Source organism: Grammomys surdaster, unplaced genomic scaffold (genome assembly GCF_004785775.1).
Source record: "Grammomys surdaster isolate TR1022 unplaced genomic scaffold, NIH_TR_1.0 1164, whole genome shotgun sequence".
NCBI lineage: Eukaryota > Metazoa > Chordata > Mammalia > Rodentia > Muridae > Grammomys > Grammomys surdaster.
The window spans coordinates 4,928,064-4,945,169 of NW_021605583.1; the positions used below are offsets into that span (position 1 = coordinate 4,928,064).

A 17,106-nucleotide genomic window follows, 5' to 3' on the forward strand; every position below is an offset into this window, starting at 1 on the left:
AGAACTTTGTAGCAAATGCCTCGGTGGTGTTTTACACAGTTCTCTGGCTCCACCTCGGGGCTCCCTCTGTGTAGTCCCAAGAGATGAGTTCAGAATTGGGGTGCTGACAGGAATAGGGGTGGAGACTGAGCCGTATCTTCAGCTTCTGGACAAAGCTCTGGGGCCCAGATCTGAATCTCGAGGGCTTTTTTCTTGGGAGTGTGTCTGTGAGGAATTTGTAAGATTGGGCTAAGGGAGATGGGACGATTCATCCTAAATATGAGTGGCTCCCTGCATGGACGTCCCTACTGAGTGAAGAGAAGAAAGTGTGCTTGCTGACTGTGTACGCTACCTTGTGTGCCTTCCACACCATGATGGACTGACCCCTCAAACTGTGAGCCCAAATCAACCCTCTGTCGTTAAGTTGCTGATGTCAAGTATTTTATCACAGCGACAAGAAAAGCAGCCAATACGAGGCACCAGGTAGGAGCACATCTTCTGGCCGTTTCTCTCAGCAGGGGAGAGACTAGGCCATTACTGTTGTGTAAGCATGCACATACACATAGAAGACTGACTACCCACAAAAATGAAGCCACCTCAAGGTCCATGTCAAGACTGGAATGCACTTGGAGGACCAAGGCCATGTCCAAAGAAGCTCCCCCGCCCCAACTTTGTTCAGTATGCTGTAGTGGGGAGATAGGTCTGGGAGTCTAGTCTGTGTGCCTTGGTCTATGTCTTATACCTGAGTAACTATAGGCAAGCCACCTCGAATCTCAACATCCTTGGCCTCCTCAGCTGGCCATGGATGGAAGTGCCTTTCCAGTCACCCTCAAGAACAGAGAGAGGGCCAGATGAGCTTATGTAAGAGCGAGCCCTGGAGACTAGATGCTGCAGAGTTTCAGAAAGTCATGGAGTCACTGGGTCATCTATGTATGTAGAAGGACAGGGAACAGGGCAAGAGCTCCCCAGGAGCACCCCAACTCTTGGTCCTGCTTATCTCTTGGCTCGTCAGTGGAGTTTCCTCTAAGACATCAGCTGTCTGCATTCACAGGCCCTTGTAGTGACTGTACACACTGGTCACTAACCTCTCCTCTCCAAAACTTTCCCAGGTCTAGAAGGCCAGCTAGTGTTTTTCCGTGTTTCAAAACCAACCCTAGGTTGGAAGAATGGCTCAGTGGGTAAAGGCACTTGCTGTGAAGTTTGATTATTTGAATTGTATCACATAGACCCACGTGGTAGAAGATAACTGACTCCCACAAGTTGTTTTTGTCCTCTGCATATGTGCTGTGGGACACATGAATTTGTGTGTGCATTTGCATGTGTGCGTGGACACACACACACACACACACACACACACCCCTCTCTGATTTTACCCTGATGCTTTAGGGCACAAAAATCAAACTGAGTTCCTACCCTCTAATGTGGTAATATTGGATTTAAGGATGTGCTGGTAAGTGGGGAGAACCACACTGGCACTGGCAAGTTCTTCGTCTCACGCCTTGCCAGGTGTGGTCCTTTCACCAGATTGCTAGAACGCAAGGGAGCAAAGTTGAGAAGGGACCTCCCTTTACCTTCCTCTTCTTCCACCCTCCGACTGTACCCGTGCCTAATGAGAAAACAGGCATGGCTACCTATGAGAAGAGACTAGTGAGCCTGCCGGATTCACAGGTAGATAGGAGAGGGACAGGCAGGATGACTTCTCACTTACCTTCCAGGTCACCTGGATGCTCTGTGAAGTCACTGGTTGCAAGGTGACATCCATGGGTGGCCCATCGGGAGCTGGGGACACAGAAGAAGCAACATTGAGTCACATCTTGGGAGAGGAAACAACCCTGTGTCCTCATGTCAACCTGAAAGACTGCTGAGGAGGGGAAGTCCACACACAGATGACAGAGTTGCTTGCTGTTTATCAGGGTGGGACCTGGTAATTTTAACTTTATAATCGTTTGTAACATTGCGCTCCTGTGACTTAGGAATGTTTCTGTATCACTTTGTTTTATAAAAACACATAAAAAAGTATAGCAAGAGAAAAATCTTGTTTATTTATTTTTTATTAAAAATCTGGGGCTAGTTGTACAGCTCAGTCAGTAAAGTATTTGATTTGTAACTCCAAGGGCATGAGTTTCAGTCCCAGAACCTGTGTAAAAATATCTGAGTATAGTGGTAACGCTTCCAGCCCTGACCCCAGGCAGGCAGAAGCAGATAGATCCTTGAAGCTTGCTGGCCAGCCAGCTTAGTCTGCTTGGTGGATTTTAGACCATTGAGAGACTTTGTCTCAAAGAAGGATGGATAGTCAGTACCTAAGGAACCTCCTAAGGCTGTCCTCTGGCCTGACATACACCCATATATCAGGGTGTGTGCACCTGCTTGTTCCCTCCTGACTCCACCTCCCACTTCCCCCACCCCACTCCCACTGTGACAAAGGTCACTGGCCCAGAGGACTTAGACTTCTTGCCTTACAGAGCCCTGCATCTTTCTTTCTCACATAGGCTGGAGCCCAGGCAAGCAAGGCAGAACCACGGACAGCTCTCTTCAACCCAAGAGGGAAAAATCAGTAAAACAAAAACAATCCCTCAGAAACCTTGGTCTCTCTATGACTCATAAAATACATCTCTGGATCTCTCTCTATTCTCTCCAAACTACAAACCCACTGTGAATAAACAGGGTTGATGGAGGATGGTGTCCATGAGTCCCGAGACCGTGGGCAGTGGGGGTGGGGTACAAGGTAGGTGCTCACCAGCCTCTTCTGTACTGATGGTAAGCTCCTTGCTTGGCTCGCTGCGTCCAATCTTGTTGAAGGAGTACATGCGGATGCTGTACACCGAGGCCGGATGTAAGTCCACGATGTTCGCCTGGTTGATGGTTGGGGAGATGTTGCGTGTGGACTGCTTAAAATCCCAGGAATCTGTAAAGGAGACAACCATTTCAAAACACAGCCTTGCAAACTCTGGGACCTGTTCCCACCTCAGCCTCAAGTGTCAACCTATCTTAGGTGCTTGGATGCCAGAGGGGTCCAGCTTACATCAACAGCAGAAAGAGAGAGGGAGAGAGAGAGAGAGAGAGACGCAAAGCCTTAATAATTTCACAGGGATTATGAGGATCTCTTTGAAAAAAGATCCAGCTTGGGAGAAGCCAGACTTGCCTTTGTCCTGGGCAGTCTGTGAGCTAAACTGAAGACGAGGTTGGATAAGACGCTTTCTAATGTCCACTAAGGTCACCATTTGCTCAGTATCCCTGGGACTGATGGACAGTGCCTTTCCTATCGCATCTTTTGGTACATCTAAGACTTAGCATTCTGATTGTGAGATACCCATTCACCCAGTGTCCCCATGGGAAAGGGGAAGTAAGGACCCCCTCCCCCGTCCTCCTGCCCTCTGCTTCTGTATCTCCCTTCCTTGTGAACAGGATGAGAGTTCTGTGTGAGGCTGGAGGGGACAGACCAAGTGCCAGGGTGCACAGCCCAACCCTACCCTCTTTCCTGTAGCAGCTACAAAAATAGAAGATATCAGAATCTTCAGAATGAGGGGTCAACAAAAGGATTAATGTGCTCACAATTCAATTCATGCAAGGAAGCCAGCAGTCCGTTCCAGGGATAATGTTTAGCAAAATTGTAGAACATGGAAAAAGCCAGATAAATGCATCTCAGGGATCCTGTGGCTGTAAACATTATACATCTCCAGAGGAACACAACCATTCACCCATGCTTGCTGTCCCCACCAGGGGACTCTAGAACAAGATGAAGAGGGGCTGCCGTTGCAGAGATGACTGAGCCAGGATCTTCCCAACCCAGGGTGCTTGGTCAGGTACTCCCCCCACTTTAGCACTTTGGGGGGAAATGGCAAAGATCAAGGAAGCAAGCTTACAGTGGGGTTTAAACATGTTCTCTGGGCACGTTCAGATACGCCTGCTCATACTAACAGTCTGTGCTTGGAAATCCACTGTGCCATACAGTGTTCTGAAAAAGTCTCAGTGGAAAAGATTAAGCCACATTTCTACAGTTTAATTCTGAAGGCAGGAAAGGGGGCTACAATTGTAGGCAGATTTAGGAGGATAGTTGTTTTTTTTTTAAAGATTTGTTTATTTTATGTATATGGGTACACTGCAGCTGTCTTCAGACACACCAGAAGAGGACATCGGATCGCATTACGGATGGTTGTGAGCCACCATGTGGTTGCTGGGAATTGAACTCAGGACCTCTGGAAGGGCAGTCAGTGCTCTTAACTGCTGAGCCATCTCTCCAGACCTAGGAGGATAGTTTTAATATGTGTATGTATGCCAGTATGCACCCAAGAGTGTTAGCATGTACACATATGTGCACCCAAGTGTGTTAGCATGGGTGTAGAGACTGGAGGACAATCTCAGTGTTTCTCAGTTACCTTCTATAGATTTTTTTTTTTTTGAGACGGGGCTTTCACTGAACCAAGAACTCACTGTTAGTTTAGACTGTTTTGCTTGCAAGCCCCAGGGATCCTTCTATTGCTGCCTCCCCTAACGCTGGGTAGCACATGCGTGCCACTGTGCTCGACATTTTACCGTGGTGTCTGGGGACTGAACTCTGGTCCCCATGTTTGCGACTGAGTGAGCTCTCTCTCAGCCCTTAAGAAGATACTTAAAACACTCTGTTGCATTTAATAAAATAAATGTGTGAATCTCTGCATGTGTGTGCATGTGAGTACATGCCTGTGTGCACACAATACAGGGAGTCATGTGCATATGGAGGTTAGAGGACAACTTGTAGGAGTCAGTTTTCTCTACCATGTGAGTTTACTCACTGAGCCAGCAGCGTGACAGTCCAAAGTACATATATACATGCATACATACATACATTACATACACATATACATACGTATGTACGTACATACCTACGTACATGTATGTATGTAGCCTGAATACATCAGAATCCTACTATTTCATTTCTGGTTAAACGAGGTCTTGATTCCTTTAAAAACACAGCGCTCAGCTGCACAGGCTTAGCATCTGTGAAGGGCATCGGCCCAATTCCAGCCTGGAGTTTTGCATTTAATTCATCAGTTGCCGGAGCCAAACCAAAACCACGGCAGGCTGTGGATGCTCAGAGATACATTATTTTCTTCTTGTCTTTAAAAAACACCCCAGCCACCCAGAGAGTCACTCTGTGGCTGACAGGGGAAGCTAGAATTGCAAATAGCAGGCTCCTACCTGCCATGGACACCCTTTTGATTTGGAATGGAACAGACTAGCCATGTGGAGGCAGGTGCTCATGGCTCTGTATGCCGGGTCCTGGGAGCTGGTGCCAGCTCACAAATCACATCGGGTTTGCCTGTGTTTCTGGGAGCGGGAGAGTGATCAGAAGTCAGTGCATTCATTTTTGATGAGCACAGACAAAGGGAAGAGCCGCGTGGGATGTGTCTGAAAACAGGGGCCACAAAGATGTACTGACATCCGCCAGGCACCTGTGTGCTTCCAGGGGCAGCGGTGGATGACTTAACTCTGCATCGTTGACCCGACGTGCCTTCCTCTGATGTCGGTGCTGTATCTCCACTGCACAGGGCCTCTGCATCAGCAAGTCCCATCACCCACTTGGCCCATCAGTGGGCTCTGCACATATCATTCTCCCCCCCCTTCTCTAACCACTCCTCTTTAGGCTTTCTGAGAAAGCTCTTGAATTCTGCTTCTCTCCTGGGCCTGTTCTGCTGTCTCTCTGCAGCTGCAGCCCCCCGAGCCTATCCCCAGTGGACACTTGCTTCCAGGCTCCAACCTACGCCCTCCTCACACACCTCTCATACACAGACGTCTTAGGCATTCTTCTGGACTTTCCCCTCTGTCTTCTTTACTATCGAGTCTGATAGCTTTTATGCCCCATGTGTTCTTAACTATATAAGGGCTCTTTCCACCGATATCCCTAACCTGGGTCAAACCATCATTGTCACCTCTCAGTTTTCTCTTCCAGCTGTCTCTCCAGCTAATTGCGTGTCTGCTACCCTTCCCCCTTCTAGCCATTCTGGATCTCCACAGCAGCCATTCCTCCTGCATATATGGCTGAGCCCCTCTCAAGGGCATGCACTGTACTTAGGCTCCTTTCAAAGTGCAACTCAGATCCTGTCATCTCCTCCCACGAAGCTCTTCACTCTCTTTCCCTGGCTACTGGGTAAAGAGGGGGTTTTACGGCAGGACCAAGCCCCTGTAGCCTGGCTCATGTCCGTCTCCCCGGCATCGTGTAAAGCCCTCGTCATAGCCATTCCACAGCATCGTATTTCAGAGCTTGCTGTTCTAGGAGCATTGCCCGAGAAGGTGCCCAGACCTTTGAAGACAGGAGTCATGCCTAAGGGTTTGGTCTTTACTCCCACGTCTCAAGTATTGACTTCTCAAAACCTGTCACTGGCTTTTAGATCAGAGCCACCTTTTTGGATTTTTACTTTGAATTTGGAGTCCCTCTGTGTTTTGTCTTTCCTTCCTCTGCCTGCCTCATCTGCCAGTCATGGGGATGAAGGAGATGGGCTGTCCTAGATAGCAACTCCTCCTCTTCTCTTGTCACTTGTTTGGAGGTAGATTTGACCTTGTGTCCCCACCTCCATCCTTTTTTTTGAGGGGGGTTCAAGACAGAGTTTCTTTTTGTAGTCTTGGCTGTCCTGGAGCTTGTTTATTCTGAAGATTCTCAAACTCACAGAGATCTGCCTGCCTCTGCCTCCTGAGTGCTGGGATTAAAGGTGTGTACCACCACCACCTTACTCCCGAATCATTTTTTTTAATGCACCTCTCTCCTGGAGAGCCTTCATGGCGAATGCATCAGAGTCATGTTTGGAGGGCTTGCCTGAGCTTCCAGACTTGATCATGGCCATCTCTCTGATTGCTGAACAGTTGAATTCAGAGGGGCCTGTTTTCTTCTGTTCTCTTTTCTGCTCTCTGGGAGCACTGCACTGGATTTGGTGAATATTGTCTCTTTAATATTCCCTTTCATATGTGCCTGCCTTTCCCAGATTAAAATATTTCATTAAGGGCTCTCTCTCTCGTCCTTTCTTCATCAAAGGATTTATGATGCAGAATATTCTTCTTAAAAAGTAAGGAAGTGGCTGGGGAGATGGTTGTGTCTATTGCTCAGAAGGCTGCTTGCTGAAAGGAGCCTGGGTTTCGGTTGTTTTAGGAGCCACTTTGCTGCAGAGGGTCCAGGGGAAGAAGGGCTGCCTCAGGGGGAGCGTGAATCCAGTCTCTGTGCCTGAGTTCCTTCTTGTATCCCACTTCTGAAGCACGCTTCCTCCATGGCACTCTCTCAGCGGCACAGAGATTGTTGGGGTCACAGCAGCAACTGGCAACACCTCAGTAACTAGGCCACACCCTAGTCCCCACAGAACAACACACTAAACCATGTTGGCTCTTGCCATGGGACCAGCATAGTCCCCCAAGCTGGCTGGCCCCCAAGACAGTGTTCTGGGCTTTGAGGGCTAACTCTCAGACAAACAAGCCCATCCCTGTTCTGTGCTTGGTGAGCAGAGGCAAATGTGGCATCTGCATTTTTCAGTGCACACAGCACCATCTGATAGATTTGTGTGGACGGTGCTATTTATCATTCAGATTCATGTATTATTACTCTACTGCCTGGGGCCGGGAAAAGACAGCATGCGCATGGCGGCTTAGAAAGGGCAGGCTTGGTAATTTCCCTTGGAAAACTAGCATGATGAGCAACGTGGCAGGAAACCTGGCCAAGGTATCTGCCTCATGAGCAGATGGCTGAGACCCAGCTTGGGTGTGGTCTGGGGTGGGAGGCAGAAGGGAGGGGGAACAGAGATACAGAAAGAGAGCCACGGAAGGCTTCATGTTCCATTCGTCCTCACAATTTCTCTGAGAGTGAAGGGTTCCCATCTCCACTTTGCAAAGCGTTAGGGCTAAGGCTTGGCTTGCCTAACATTTCAAGAGGTCCTGGCCTGCTCAATCTCCAACACCACAAAACGAAACAAAAGCAAGAATTCTGTTTATGGTGCTGCACACTCATAATCTTAGCATTTGGGAGGCTGAGGCAGGAGAATAGCAAGTTTGAGGATAGCCTGAGCTATACAGAGTTCTAGGCCAACCTGGCTTTAGGGCAAGATCTTGACTCAAACAACAACAACAACAAAAACCAAAAATCACCATACTTTCTAAGAAAAATGGAGATGCTCAAAGATGCTTAAAAATACTTGCTAAAAGCCACACAGTTCTGATATTTGGTCACTCCAAGTCTGCAGTTTTAGGACTGACTCTCATTTCCCTATTTCCATAGGTACAAAGAGGTGAGCTTAGATAGTGTTCGTGAACGTGTGTGTGTGCACGCACAGGCACACGCACACATACATGCACACATGCAGACACATTCCCACTTCCTTCTTCTTTTGAGTCATTCTTCTGTTCCCTTGGATACAGTTCTCTATCTTCATGTAATGCAGTTAACAGTGAATTGCATTTGATTGGATAGTGCTGTGTAATGGTTCTGAAAGTGTGTGTGTGTGTGTGTGTGTGCGCGTGCGCACACGCGCATGCGTGTGTGTCATTTATGCTCTCTCTCCAAGGGCAACATTCTGCTTCCTAATTCATTCTCTTTTTCTACTGCATGACTTTTGCATGATTCTGGGGGCAGTGGGAAGATTGGCACGCGGTCCATGTGGCTGACTGACAGACATAAATTTCAGCCTGTACGTCCCATAGGGCTCTAAACTGCCACGTGAGGTATTTGAGCTCTTGGGGAGGAGGATTACATTATGCCAGCTGCTTCTAGAATTCTCCACAACCTTCCTCCATTAGACATTCTTCATTCTGCACCTACTTTATAGACCGGGAAACTGCGCCATGCTCACATCCTTTGTCTGTCTCAGTGACAGCAAGTTGAAGTTCTCATGGAGTCTTTGCACCAGTCTACCAAGATGTACCAGATGCTTGATTGGGTGGGCTCTTCTGGAGGAGGCCTCTGGATCTCTAAGTGTGCAAAGCTTGTGGGAGGGCTGTGAGGCTTTACTCCAGCCTTCCTGCCCCAGTCCAGGCTACTCCTCACTGTACTTCATTCCCTAAGAGCCAGAAGTCGATGGGGTAGGAAGATGAGCTGTGGTCATGTTTAAGAATAACATTTTCCCTGGCTGCTTCTCTCCTGTGTCTCCTCCTCCCAGATGGGTGATGTTCTCAGGGAGCGTCGCTCATCATCTGAGCTAAGCAGTGTGCCCTAGGAAGGGTTTCCATACATTAAAGAGGTTTGTCTGCAGAAGGGGCCAGTTAGGGAATAGGCAGTAGTCCAGTCAGCAGAGCAGCAGTTACAAAAAACACAGGATCAGGGAGCCAAGATCTCCCAGGCACCCAGTACCCACTGACTGGACATCACCCCACAGAAGTGACATGTGCCTCTGGGAGGCAGGTGCTTGGTTTCTTGAGTGGCCTGGATGTGAGTCAGACACACTCAGCCTTCTTGCACCTCTGTCTGTGCTGTTAGCATCTGCAGGGCTTCAAGTATCTCTTTGCTCTTCTTCTGGATACCAGTTTTTAGCATGCGTCCTTGTGGGGGCTGTGCTGTTCAAGCCTCTTGGGAGCTCAGACATAGTGGTCCCACAGAGCAGAAGGTCAGCTTGGAAGCCGTCCTCCCATCCCTGCTCCAAAGCAAACCTGCAGCCATAGTGTGGTGCCCATGGATTGGGTCTCTGAAGCCTGGGCTGTGCTTTGCCTGGCTCCAAGCTGTGTTCTCTGCAGGTAGTGTGTTCTGTCAGTTAGTCCTCTAGACTTGGCTTAGTGAAGCGTCCATGAGGGACCAGGTGGGGCCTTTCTTGATGATCCTTGGCAGGTGAACCTCTTCTTTGCATTCAATGTGGTCCCTAGGTGTCTGTCTGTAGGTAGACTTGAGCATATCACAGTACCTCATGGTGATCTGGCAGCAGCACAGAGCCTCTGGGGTGGTAGAGGAAGGCTCTGGAAGAGCTCTGGAAGTAGGCACTTAGTGACCCAATCTTACTGAGATCCAATGCACTTGCCATCCCAAACCAAGACCATCCAGGTGACCCTGCAAACCCATGACATCCCGACAGAGCACTCGACACTCAGAACCTATAAATCAGAACATGAGTGAGAATCACGCTCCAAGGGACCAATCCTTTCCTGCCATCAGTATATCTGTATCTGTCTCCTAGCTTCCTAAGCTAGCCATTGTCCCCTGGGGGACAATGAGTGTACATGTGAGGGTGGTGGTGATTCTGTGTTAGGTGGGTGCTGCTCCTTCAAAGAGGCACAGGCAGGCTGTGTACCACAAGGGGCCAGAGTAGGCAAACCCTCACCATCTGTCCCAGGACCTACCTGATTTATTCTTGTATTCAATATCAAAGCCGGTGATGATGCTGTTTCCATCAAATCTCTGAGTCCAACGCAGGTTCATGCTCCGGGCCTTCACTTCCCTGATCTCCAGTTCTGGGGGGTCAGGGGGCTCTGGGAAGTGAAAGAAGAGGAACAAAGGTGAGATAGTAGCAGACAGTTTAGCTGTAGGCCTCCGGGCCCTAGAGAAGGTGAAAGGGCAGGTGGGCAGGCAAATGTACCTTGCACAGTGAGCTGGATCAAACCCCGGTCCTCTCCATAGGAGTTGATAGCATGGCAACTGAAGAACACGGAGTCCCCACGGTCAGCTGGCTTGAGCTGAGACGTGACCAGCAGGAACAGGAAAGGGAGGAAGCAGGGAGAGTACTTTAGAGGGGGACACTCTAGGGGGATGGGGAGGGAGATTCCAAGGAGTTCTATCTAAGACATCTCTTTGGAGAAGGACTGAAATGTGTGCATAGAGAAGTCAATCAGGGAGGAAGGGTCACGGAGGAGACTGGGAACCCACAAAGTGACAGCCGTGGTCATCAGAAAGGAGACAGATTGAAGTTCTGACGCAGAAATTTCTGGGTGTGGGAATGGTAGGTACCTTGTGAGGGACAAGGAAGGGCTCCCAGCTTCCCATTTGCCTCCCTTGGGTAGAGATAGAAGGTACCCCGAGGCTCGGGACTGGGAACCCACCTTAAGCGTGGAGACCACCTCATCGCCATTATCCTTGGTAGCGATGGCATACCGCATGACGCGGTCAGGATCAATGACTGTGTCCCCCTTCTCCCAGCGGATTATGATGGGCCGCTCGCCACGTGCAGTGCAGTTCAGCTCCTTGGCGTGGCCCTTGATGGCAATCGTGGTGTTGGGGTGGGATGTGATCATAGCTGGGACTGGGGAAGAGAAGGCAAGGAAGGGGCTGTGAATAGACCAGCCCGGAGAGGCAGGAGGTGCTTGTGTAGCAGAAGTTCTGTCCCTTGCTCTGTCCACCCCTGGCTACCCTGGATGTCTCTCCTCAAAGCTCTGCCCTTTGCTGTCCAGCCTCAGAGGGCTTCCTCCCAGGAAGGGGCACCCTGTTCGCCTGTTCTTGGTGCCCCTTGGTATCCTTTCTTCCTTTTTCCCCTTACATTTCCAGGACCCTTCTAGTGACATCAGATTTTTTTTTTTTTTACATTCACAACATAGTTACAAAGAGAACCAGTTATATTGAAATATGGTTATGCAAATATTAAAAACACTAACAAGCAAACTTGTTTATCACACACCAGCATGTTCTGCTCTTATTCTTTATGGGATGAGATCTGGTGGCAGGCCTTATAATTACTGTCTTGTATTACCATGCTTTTGCAGCGGTGATGAGCACGAACGCTATTTTGAGAGGTCTACAGTAAATACGACATGACATGGGGATATCTGTGCATTTCTGCCGGTGACAGTCTCACACCCATGCGCAGGCACACCGTTACTGCTGTGGTTTGTGGCTTCACTGGGAATCACTAAATATCAGTAAGAGGCTAACATCAAAAAGATGTGATTTCTCCACACTCAAACATCTGGAACCATGGAGTCATCTCTGTAGATGATAGGACAGGGTCTCTGCTGTCAGAGGGGCTGAGGTGTGTTTAGCTCCAATTTGTTCCATAGGATGCCTGGTAGGGACATTACGTAAGGCCTTCTAGCAGCAAGAGGAGGGCCCACCCACCCTGCCCCACATGCTAATCCTACGGTTCCACCAAGGCGGAACCAAGGCCCTGGCTGGTCCCTCAGAGGCCCTTTCCACTCTCCTGAAAAAGAGCCTTACCAAGAGCTGGGTCTCCTATGGACTTATATGTTTTGACCAGAAACAGGGAGGGAGGATGGGTAGAATCTCTGAATTTTGGTCCATGCCCTCTGCAATTCAGAGCAACATGTGCTGGGCTCCCACACCATCATGAAGCACTGTGCCAGGCCTTGGGTGACACATTCCTGACCTCCCAAACTGGGGGACTGGGAAGACAGATCTAACTGTGGCCAACAGGAAGAGGGAAGGCATCTGAGGAGTGTTTCTAGGTCTGTATGAGAACACACATTCCACACTTGCCAGGAGCATTCGCTAAGACCTGGGATACGGAGTCTGCTCACAGTGGGTTCTGCAGATCAGAGAGTAGCTCGCCATCGACCATCTCTGGCTTGTTGGTGTGATGGTGCGTGAAAAAGACCCTGTCTTCTCATGGTTCGAAACTTGGTCGACTGGCATAAAGCCTGCTCCTTTCCAGCGCCTCCTCTTACTCCTCGGCTCCCTCCAGAGTTCTCCTGGAACACTTGTTTTATTTTCTTGTGCTTGAGTAGGTGGTGTGTGTGTGTGTGTGTGTGTGTGTGTGTGTGTGTGTCTGAGAGCCCAGGAAGAGGCCACAGATTGATATCAGTTACTGAACTCGGAGCTCATCAATTTGGCCAACCAGTCTGGGGTAGAACCTAGGGGTTCTACTGTCTCTGTTTCCCCAGTGCTGGGATTACAGGGATGCCATCGCGCTCAGCTCTTAACGTGGGTTTTGGGGATCAAACTCAGGTTCTTCTGCTCATGTAGCAAGTACTTTACCAACTGAGTCACTCTCCAGCCCTACTCACTTCCAGTTTTTTTTTTTTTTTTTTTTTTTTTTGGTTTTTCGAGACAGGGTTTCTCTGTGTAGCCCAGGCTGTCGTGGAACTCACTCTGTAGACCAGGCTGGCCTCGAACTCAGAAATCCGCCTGCCTCTGCCTCCCAAGTGCTGGGATTAAAGGTGTGTGCCACCACCGCCTGGCCCACTTCCAGTTTTAAGGGCTAGCCCAGACACTTATCTTCCCAACTAGCTCTCTAGGGACAGTAGGCTTTTATTACTAAAGAAGCCTTTGGAGAAAGGAAGAGTGGATCTGGAGAGGTGCGATCTCAGGTACCAATGGAGGGTGAAGGCATGATTTGAACAAGTGGAGGACAGCATCTGCTCCCTCAGGCTCCCCGAGGTCACGCCTCACCGCCAGCCATCCCCTCTGAGGCCTCCGTGTATAGATTTGATGCCAGGTGGGACTGGGGGCAGCCCTAGCCCCAGGCCCCAGTACCAATGTCTTAGCACATTCCCCTAGTCCCGGCACATCAAATAATGAAGCAGATAAACTTTATAATGCACGGCATTACACCAGAATATACAATAAAATGCGAAAGACAAATAACGAGGTGTAAGTTATAATGAAGAAAAAGCCTGCAGTCAGAGACATCCAAGTATGAATTATTGACTAAGGTTTTACACTCTCAAGGATGTGCGCAGGAATATTTTTCCATCAAAGATTTGCATAATTCACTCGTATAAACCTGGGTGGAATATAGAGTGAGATTTTTACATCGACAAGCCGAGCCTTGCACTGCAGATGCCTCCATGTTTTACGGGAGGATGGGAACGCGAGGGTGGGGGAGACGCAGCTGCTTCTGCAATACCCGTAGGGAATGAGCAAGGCCTGTATCTGAACCCCTGGGTGGGTCTAGGGACTAAGGTAGTTGGGGGAGAGGTAATCTTGTTCATGACTCTCTCTCTCTCTCTCTCTCTCTCTCTCTCTCTCTGTGTGTGTGTGTGTGTATGTGTGTGTGTGTGTATACAAAAAGGAGGACAGAGGCCTCTTCAGCCCTTGCACAGGTCAAAGTCGGGAAGGGGAGGGGGACAGGGAGAAAGAGTCTTGGGGAAAACTTCCCAGCTCTGAGCCATGGTGAGAAGCTTGTTCTAGGCTGTGCCTTCCACACAGGCCTCCAGGACCCTGTGTCAAGACAGCTTCTATCCAGACACAACTGCATGCCAGGGCCTGCACCTTGCCAAGTGGAGCACAGACCCCCAAGTCAGATTCCACCACACCTTTGAGTAGCGTATACAACCTGTGCATCCGCTTCAGGGCACTTGTCTTTCCAATCAGGCTTACCCAGAGACAGACTTGTGGTTAATCAGAGACAGCAGGGTCTCCAGAGACCTTTAGCTCCTCAGCCTTGCATAGCAACCACATCTGGGGCTGGCTGCCCATCCTCCGGTTGGCTGGATGTTTTTACAGTAACAAGTACCAGGCACCACACCCTACAGCAAGTCTTACTGCTAGCTCATGGAAGGGAAGCCAGTGAAGATGAGGAAGAGGGAAACTTGAAGAATTTGGGGACCAGGAGACCTGGGCTCTAGTCTTGTCACTACCAGCTTTGTAGTTAAACAAATTAAACACATTAAATCCAACGTTACCTTAAAGTTGTCTCTGTGTCCCACTGAGCAGCCGAGCACAATGAGCATACAGGTCTCGTACAGCACCTGCCCCATCGGACTCTGTTTCCACCCACAGGTCACCCCTGTCCTGCTCTGCCCCTAAGGGAAGCATTAGCTAGGCCCACAGGCACAGAACTTCTGGCTTAAAATGCTTCTGGTAGATGATTCCACAGAATCATAGTGCCCAGATAAAGACCCACTCCACGGCACTGTATCCATCAGCCGCACGCATTACTGAGCACCTGAAACATGGCGGGGCTGATTGAGAGGCTCTATAAATGTAAAACAGACAGTGGGTTCCAGAAATGTAAAGAGAAGAGAGATGTAAAATAGCTCACTCACATTTTTATATTGATGATGTGTGTTGATACTGGGTTAAATGAATGCTAGAATTACAACTTGTAACGCTCTACAAGAGACTTAGGCTTTTTAGGGAAGCCATTCGCCCCAGGGTCACTCCGCTAGCAGGCAGAGGAGCCCCCTGAAAAGAGGGGAAACGCTGAGCACAGTGGGACACATCTACAGTCTCAGCTATTGGGGTGCTGAGGCAGGAGGATTGTTTGAGACAGTTTGAATAGTATAGTGAGTGCCATGAAGGAGGAGGAGGATGTGGAGAAGGTAGAGGAAGAGGTAGAAAGAAGGAAGAGGAGGAGAAGGAAGGGAGAGAAAGTGGGGTGCTGGAAGGAAGGGAGGGACGAAGAGAGGGAGGGGGAGGGACTCCAAAACAAGTCTCAACAGGGAACCACAAGCAGTCTTTCTTGTATCCCTGTCCACTCACATGATGTCAGCACATGTAAGCCAGCGGACTTCCCTCCACCCCCATATGCCAAGGCCCTGGTGTGATTGTTTATTTGAGGGAACCATGAGTTGACACCTCTGTATACACTGCCTACACACACACGCAGACACACACACACACACACACACACACACATGCACACACACACCCTCCTATGGTCCTCTGTGGTGGCAAGCATGCCATGTGGCAGCATATTCTGCATGTCTTCCATGAGTGACCTCCTCAGAGGGACTCTGAGCTATTGTCCCCTGCAGTGAGGCCCAGTCCCTTCCTGCTACCTCACTAGCTCCGTGGCCTCCTTGGCACCTACAGCGCTCTGGATGCCGGAAGCAACTGCTTCATTTTTGCTCAACTCTCCTGATGGCAACTACAGGAAACATTAGCCCCATTCTTCAGACAGGAACCTGAGGCGTCCAGTAGGAGCTAGTCACCCTGAGCTGAAGTGACAGAGCTGACTGTCTCTCACCATCTCCTTGTCATCACCTGCCTTCCTAGTGTGCAGTCTCTATTTTTCATAAATAGGTTTGAGTTGTCACTAACGTGTGGCCTCTGTGTGCTTGCTGGTGCAGCCTCAGCATATGACCCTGGGGATCGAGGAGGGAACTTGAATTTTAGGGACCCAGACAGAAGTGGGAACGAATAAGGACAGGACAGAGTCCTGGTTGGATGTGCTAATGACAGCCTTGCATTGTCTTGTCGTTCCTTTTAGGTGGGAAGTGACCCTGAGAGACTTGTAACCAGTGGGCCCATCGCTTAAAGCTTTCCATCCCTGTGCCATTAAGTGACACTGGAGTGTCCAACATGGGAAAAATGGTGGTAGACGGCACAGCAGTATCCTGGTAGATTCCAGATCCTTCCCTGAGTCCATGTCTATCACACGCAGACACTTCCCCTGCAAGGGTCCCCAACTGGACATCCCTCCCTCATGTTCTCTCCTTGGTCCTGATGGGGAGACTCCTAGGATGAAGTCTCTGTGGGCCCCAACCTGACACATATCTATGAAAAGGAAGTTCTGTGGTCCTCTGTGACTCCCAGGCAGCCTTGATGGGACATGGAACTCCAACCACTGCCAGTTAGTCCTAAACCCACTCCTCCTCCTTCTGGTCCCATGGGGCCTTAGGGCAGGTGCAGCAGACAGCAGAGAGGGACCCAGAATAGAGGGGCACTGATTGCAGAGAGCAGCCATCCTTCCTGAGATCCAGGGCCCTCCGGGGCTGCCAGCCCAGGAGAGAGGAAATCAATTTCAAAAACAGGACAGTTGTCAGAATCCGATGTTACCGGTTCCGTCTGTGAAATTACTCTCAGGCTGGCTCCTGTCGCCCCTGAGGTCCTGCCAGGATGGGTCGCTATTTACATTTTAATTTGATGTGAGAGGCCGATAGATTTTTAAAACACCGTGAGACAGCCGCTCAGCTCAGCACCCACGTGTTTTGCCACCACTCTCAGCTTTAGAGGTAGATTTTATTTTAGTTTATTTTATTTGAACAGGGTCTCTCTTCTACTCTCTCTGGCTGTTCTGAACTCACTCTATAGATCAGGCTGGTCTCAGACTCACAAGAGATCCACCTGTTTCTGCCTTCCAAGTGCTGTGATGTAGGCTCTTGAATTCTAAGACATTACACTATGGGATAAACTTTGCTAACTTGGCCCCAATCCCCCTTTCCCAGATCTCAGTTCCTAAGCAAGGATGGATCTGTTCCTTTAATTTGCAGAAAACTGCATTATGTTTTTGGAGAGCACCTCATTAGGGTCTCTCTCTCTCTCTCTCTCTCTCTCTCTCTCTCTCTCTCTCTCTCTCT

General features: G+C 49.4%; 1 protein-coding gene across 1 annotated transcript in view; it reads right to left on the reverse strand.

The window, feature by feature from the left end:
- The window catches only part of Dscaml1 (DS cell adhesion molecule like 1), a 325,176-nt gene that overhangs the window by 36,859 nt on the left and 271,211 nt on the right, over positions 1 to 17,106 (reverse strand). The window contains exons 12-16 of the mRNA XM_028783764.1: positions 10,954 to 11,153; positions 10,494 to 10,590; positions 10,258 to 10,386; positions 2,717 to 2,884; positions 1,688 to 1,758 (exon numbers count right to left, since the gene is read on the reverse strand). Of these exons, the coding sequence (XP_028639597.1) occupies positions 1,688 to 1,758; positions 2,717 to 2,884; positions 10,258 to 10,386; positions 10,494 to 10,590; positions 10,954 to 11,153 (665 nt within the window). The remainder of the gene's footprint in view (positions 1 to 1,687; positions 1,759 to 2,716; positions 2,885 to 10,257; positions 10,387 to 10,493; positions 10,591 to 10,953; positions 11,154 to 17,106) is intronic.